The following is a 6,825-nucleotide window of genomic DNA, read 5'->3' as shown; positions in this document are numbered from 1 at the left end:
GCCGGGGACTTGTTTCTTTGCTTTCAGGATTTGTGCAAAACACATTAAAGCTTAACAATAGGCGGGAGTCTCAGGAGCAACCCTCGAGCTGTCTTGGAGTGTGTCCTCTTGGGTTTGGGAACCTCCAATTAGTTCCATCTCAAGTGCTGATTGTGTGTGTGTATGTGTGTGTGTGTGTGTGTGTGTGTGTGTGTTTGTGTGTGTGTGTTTAGTTAGCTGGCACGACACACTTCCCCAGGGTTGTGTTTCCTTTTTCCTGAGATTTGGCCAAGGGTAAAGGGTCGGAGTCACATGGATAGAAAGCATTTGATGAATGTCCAAGACACCGCTGTGGCTGCAGGAGCCGCCTGCACTAGGGCTCAGGCCGCGTGAGGCCGGAGCAGCAGGACTGGGCGCGCAGAGCGGGAGCAGGAGCTTGCTCTCCCGGGAGTTTCCTGCGCAGAGCCCCGCGCCTGCCGCGCGGGAGTTGCAGTCCGAGTGCCCTCCTCTCCCTCCTCCCCATTCTCACCACAGCATGTAAAGTCGCCTGTCCCTCCTCGGACTTTGCGGAGGCGGCAACTTTCCTCTCTTACCGCCGGGGGCCGAGCAGCAGCAGGCGCGCGGGGCAGCGCGCAGCAAGACCAGTCAGCCCCGCGTCCCGCTGCCCACCATGAGCGAGGAGAGCCGCGGGGACAGCCGCGCCGAGAGCGCCAAGGACCTGGAGAAACAGCTTCGCCTGCGCGTGTGCGTGCTCAGCGAGCTCCAGAAGACCGAGCGGGACTACGTGGGCACCCTGGAGTTCCTAGTGTCGGTGAGTCGCCCTGCGCTGCGACGCAGGGGGACCGCGGGGTGGCGAGGGGGAGTGGGTCCTGAAGCGGCCGCGAGCAGCATCTGCTGCATTGTCTGGGTGGGCACTGGGGGACCCGTGGGGGCATCACCCCCATCCCATCCCGCGCTGGGACGCGGACTTCGCGGGCGTGGAGATCCGCCGCAGGGATTTGTCAATGGTGAAGAGTCCCACTGAGTGTGGCCGGGGCCTTGGAGAGCTGGGAATCTGATAAGTTAAGCTCAAAAGGAAGGCGCCCTGTCCGGGAAATCCTGGCTGCCCCATCTTCCTTCACTTTTCATTTCCCCCTCCGCGGTTTGATCAGTCGCGCTGTGTGACCACCTCCCCCTCCCCGGGTCTCCCAACCCTGGAGATTTTGTTGTAAAGCCTTGGTGATTAAAATCTAATCTGCTGCATTCAGGTACATGTAGTTAAAAAAAAAAAAAATCTTTGAATCTACTGGAGCTGGAGTTACTCAGATAACCTGGCAATGAAGTCTCTTTAGTTATAATCTTTGAAACATCTTGGCGGGGCGGGTACGGAAGGAGCAGCGGGGTTACCATTCTATCGCAGCTGTTGGATATTAAAGCCACATGTGCGCTCCCCCGGTCCCTGGTCCTACAATCCCCTTCCTCCTGGTTTAAATCTGTCCTCTGCTCTGTTGCTATGCACATGAGCCCAAGAGAGTGGTGTAATAAAACTCGCGTCTAACAACTTCAGGATTTCGTAGAACGGGGCACGAACTTGGCTTGCAGGTTTCAATTTGACTCGAAGTCTGCTTTGAAAATATTTCATTTTAGGGCAGGAGGGGCAGAATTTAGTGAAAGTAACTTCTGAGCCATCACTTAAACAGTACTTTTTTTCCTGTTCACTGTTGGCAAGACAAAGAATTTGAAGATTGGCTCCTGTCCACCCAGATGCCTAGGACAGCATCATTTAAAGAAGCTTTAAAATCTCAACTCAAATCCTCTGACCTTCTCCTTCTTTCACTGTGTTCCATACCCCTCTTGTCTGAAGGGAAATATTTCAAGTGCCAAACTTCCTGCTTAGTTGTGTGAAATCTGTAAAGTTTCTGCTTACAGTCCCCATAGAGGAAATTCACTTCTTGACTGAGTCAAGAAGGAAAGAAGGATATCTCAAATGCACAGGTTGGCTACTACTTGACTTTTCAAAGTCAGTATACTTCAGTCCCCAAGGGGCCACAATTTTGGAAAGGTTCAGGTATTTGAGAATATCCTGGCAATTGGTGATACACAGGACTATTTTACACTTCAGTGCCACAGTGACTGTGTGAAAAGAGCGTGTTTTTAAGGACATTTAACTTTTAATAACTTCGGGTTTGGCTTCATGATACTTTGTGGGTGACAAAGTCCTTTGACTTTTGAAGAATTGAGTCATTTCCTAAAGAGTTACTGCTCTTTGAAAATAGCTGGAAAAAGTACCATGCAGAATGCTAAGCTGGAGAAATAGACAACTAACATACCTTAAAAAATAATTTGTTGATCTTTATTTTAAAATGTCAGCTTTTCCTCTAATCTGAACATCTGATTATTACAATTGAAAACTTATTGTTCCCATATAGAGAGTGAGGTAAGAAAGTATGGGAGGTGTAAAATAAATTGTATATTCCTTTTTTTACATGTAGAAGATTATTTTACGATTTTACTGTTTTTGTCTTATTTAGAAATTATGAACTCTTCCACTTCATCCAGTATTTGTGCTTGTGTATGTTTACACAAATGCACTTATTGACCTGAATATCATCTTAAACAAAGGTTTACTCTGTCTTCTTTTTGGTCATAACCATTCAAAGCCAAAAACCATTTTCAATTATTATATTTAGTTTTCTCTCTGGGGAGTTAATTATAAAATTATGACTTGACTTTGTTACCTGTAGTTGATGTACTCAGTCTAGTTTTCATATTAGACTATACTGATATGTCCCAAGAGCTTTAAAATATTTACACTCTTTTGCTTGATAATTTCTCTTCTAGGAGCCTATTCTAAGGGAATGATCAGAAACAGACAATTAAAATTATTTTTTAAGACAATCAACCATAGTATTAAACAAGTTGAGTGGTAAATATGTGGCAATGAAATTGATAGTGCATTCCTAAGTCAAATCTAAATACTTGGATTTAAATCGTTTTAGATTTCTGTCATTACTTTAAGCCATACAGATGTGGAGGAAGGTGGTTGTTTTAGGAAGAGGAAGAAGAGATGGAAAACATTTTTAGTTCTACCAACAACAAATTTTTTACTTACAGGTCCAAAAATGAGCAAACAAAATTGTGTTATTTCCTTTGATTAAAAGATCATAGAACCAGAGGGGAAAATATGTTACTCTGATATTAAATACTTTTGAGTCCTGCCTCCTCAATTCTACCTTTTGGACTTTTAAGGAAATGAAGTACTTTTTCCTACCCCATCCCCCAGAGGGCTGGTGCTCTGCAGTCTTTTTCCTCTGCACCATAGAATCATTCCCTATGCATCTTTTTTCTAGTTGTCACCCAGACACACACTTATTGTTTGAGGACAGCTCTGTGCTTTAAGGTGGCTGTCATCATTCAGAATGGCCTGCCCTTCCCATAGTGTGCCATGTTTTCTCAGGCCTCTGCCTTTGTTCTTCTTTCTGTACCTGGTAGATTCCTACTGGAGTTTCAAGGTTCAGTTTTCTTCTCTCCTGGCATTGTTCCCTGCTTTGTACCTACTTCCCTACCCCATATCATGGCTCCCTACTTTATACCCACTCTTCCCATATTTACTTCCTCTGGTAGCCAAAGTAATTGATGCATTTATTTGTTTCCCTTTGTCTCATTCTATGACAAGCTTCTTAAGGACCCGGATATATTTTGCTTGTCTGTGCTTCCCCAGAATTATGTGCAGTGCTTGTAACACTGTAGCTGATCAATAAATGCTTATGGAGTGGTTGAATGAATCAATGAATGGACCCATCCTCTATCTATCCCCCAACCCTATTTTTAAAGGACATTTCCTCAATCATCCTTAACATTCAGATTTCCCCTTTTCCTCCCATTTGGTCTTAAGTTTCTTAAGCTTTGCTCACACACATATGAATTGGTACAACAAAAAGTTTCACATGAGACATTTACCTGTCCTTAAACTAGAAACATGTCTTAAATCAGGCATTGAGATAGTAAAGACTTTGTAATGCACTATTATTTTATCTCAGGTATTTTTAATTTTCACTTGAGAATCATGGGTAGGTTACATTATCTAGATGAGTTGTTTTGAGATCGTAGATAAAATGCTAGAGAATGACTTAATTTACTTTTATATTCTTCCTTTGCTCGGGAAGTGAAATTTTGTATTTCATTAGAAATACTGTAAAACGGTTCTTCTAAAGAGATGATTTTATAGACCTAATATCCAGTATTTATTGTCTGAAGTGTGGACAATAGTAGGTTGTGGCCTGCTTCCTGTTTGTAGTCCAGCGACACAGCATGCCAAGATCACAGACCCATTTGAGTGGATGGAGAAAGGGCAGACTCAGGGCTCTTCATGGGTGTGCATCCTGTGCAGTGGTATAGGGCTTTGAGCTCAGAAAGGCTCCTTGCTTGTTTTAGTGCTCAGCTACCACCATCTTGAAATTCTTACTGATTTTATCTTTCATCTTTTATTTTGCAAGTGCGATCAGGTAGGACAGTGGGGCACCAGCAGAGCAAACACATGAAAGAAAAAAAGCTTTGTCTTTCCATACCTTTGCTAGTATTTTCCCCCTGCTGTTTGAACAAGGGGGGCCTCACATTTTTATTTTTTCAGTGGAAAATGGTGTGGACAAGTTTCATCATGGGCCAGTGGCATTGAAGCAGGATGACCATTTACTATTTTGTCTCCTCTCTATTTTTTTTTAAAGTAGTTTTAATTGTAGATGGACACAATACACTTATTTTATTTATTTATATGTGATGCTGAGGATCAAACCCAGTGCCTCACACAAGCACTCTACCACTGAGCTACAACACCAGCTACAACCCTCTCCTCTACATTTCTGAGAGAGAAAGGGAGGCTGTCACTAATTATACTGGAAACAGATGCAAACAGGGATTGTTCCTGGCATACCGGAAGGCGTGGCTATTTCACATTATAGGCATATTAAGATAAAGTGTTTGAGCTATGAGTCTTGTTGTAAATATAAGATTTTGACATATGGTCTATCTAGGCTCTGACCTCAGATCCTCTCGAATCTGAGTCCTGTCTCCAATTTATTGTGTAACTTAAGACATTCCTAAACTTCTCAGGCCTCTCTTTCTTCATCTGTAAAAAGGGGAAATAGCTTTTCTCCAGATTGCAGTGAGGATGAAATGCACATGCTGTGCCCTAACCCAGGGTCTGACTCTTAAGAAGGCCCGTAAGCAGTTCCTGTTATTTCCTCTGATACTACAGTTATAAAGAGCCAGGTTTTAATAGTCATTTGATATAATTTTCTCTGTATATTTTCCTCTATGCTTTTTCTATGTTTCCAAGTCTCTTCTTGTATTTCCCTTCTGTCAATGTAGTCCTTTTTATGGGACTACATTTTAAATGCTCAGTTGACTTTAAGACAGTGAAAAAATTTTTGATTTGTAATATTCACCGTAGGTAGTATGGTGTCTTGTAATTTACACTAAAAATTTGCATATTTCCTATCTGATTTGGCTTAGCATATAGTGTCTCTTAGCTCTTTTGTTTTATTATTATTATTATTATTTTTGGTGCTTTACTACTAAGCTACATCCCCAAACCCTTTGTTTTTTATTTTGAGACAGGGTCTCACTAAGTTTTTTAGGGCCTCACTAAGTTATCGAGGCTGGCCTCAAACTTGTAATCCTCCTGTCTCAGCCTCCGGAGTCACTGGGATTACAAGTCTTTCACATGGTGCTCCTTGGAGCTCCAGGGACTCTTCTAAGGGGTCAGGGGGGAGCTGAATTTTATGACTGTTGGTTCCCTACTCTGGCTTCTCCCAGGCACAGCCCACCTTTTTTAGATTTGTGCTTTTGCAAAAGCAAGTTGGTAAAACCACTTACCTCCATGATAAATTCCCAGCGAACGGTTTCCATTGAACAGGGATTGTGCGTAAGTTTACTTCCTATGTGGGCTTTTCTTGGCTTGAACACGGTGCTTTGTAAATAGCAGGTGCTCCTGAAAACAAATAAACAGGCAAATACAGCAAAAGCAAACAAAGCACAGTTTGAATGAATCTGAAAACAACCTCTTTCAGTCATGACCTGACACTTCCAGGCAAATATGAAGTGATTCAACACATTGTGCCTAAGGTTTCTGCTCCAGCCTGAATTGTGTCTTTCCCTCTGCAAGATTCATATGTTGTAGTCTTAACTGCCAGTACTTAAGAATGGAACTGAATTTGCAGGTAGAGCTTTTAAAGGGGTGATTAAGTTAAAATGAGGCTGTTCCAGGAGACCCTAATCCTGTGTGACTGGATTCTTAAAAGGAGAGATTTGGACACACAGAGAAACACCAGATGCACACAGAGGCAAGGCCATGGGAAGACACACAGGAGGTGGCCATTTGCAAGACAAGGAAGGAGGCCTCAGCAGACACCAAACCTGTTGACACCTTGAACCTGAACATGTGAGGAAATCAATATCTGTTTAGGTCATCAGTGTGTGGTATTTTGTTATGGCAACCTGAGTAGACAATTACAACTTATTGTTAGGCACTGGTAATGCAAAGAGAAGTTAGACTTGGTTTTATCCATAATAAGTTCATGATTTTCTGGAGGAAAAAAAGAAAAGTACACAGATAACCATGATCCTGTGTGGCAGCTGTAACGTTTGAGTCATAAGCAAAGTGACATGAGGACAGTAAGAGAGTCCCCAAGATAAGGAGTAAGAGAGAGGTGAAGAAGAGCAGAACCAGTAAGGGCGAGAAGGAATATGCTAAGTTGGAAGGAGTCCTGCCTGTCCCCCAGGAGCAGAATGTGCAGTGTGACCTTGGTATGGCAGAGCTTGGCACCCTGGGCTACTGAAACAGTCTTCGTGCCTGGGCGTAAAAAGTCC

The 6,825-nt window shown here is 43.0% G+C and overlaps 1 protein-coding gene across 2 annotated transcripts in view; it reads left to right on the top strand.

Moving 5' to 3' along the window:
• Positions 1–306: 306 nt before the first annotated feature.
• The window catches only part of Prex2 (phosphatidylinositol-3,4,5-trisphosphate dependent Rac exchange factor 2), a 273,671-nt gene continuing 267,152 nt past the window's right edge, over positions 307–6,825 (top strand). Inside the window, exon 1 of one of the 2 annotated variants that reach the window (XM_047553955.1) lies at positions 307–790. In XM_047553955.1, the coding sequence (XP_047409911.1) occupies positions 650–790 (141 nt within the window). In that variant the 5' untranslated portion in view covers positions 307–649. The remainder of the gene's footprint in view (positions 791–6,825) is intronic. The other variant, XM_047553962.1, reaches the window with a different exon arrangement.

The sequence above is a fragment of the Sciurus carolinensis genome, chromosome 1 (assembly GCF_902686445.1).
Source record: "Sciurus carolinensis chromosome 1, mSciCar1.2, whole genome shotgun sequence".
In the NCBI taxonomy this organism is placed as follows: domain Eukaryota; kingdom Metazoa; phylum Chordata; class Mammalia; order Rodentia; family Sciuridae; genus Sciurus; species Sciurus carolinensis.
The sequence above is the reverse complement of the archived record's forward strand: the minus strand, read 5'-3'. Positions and strand labels throughout refer to the sequence as shown.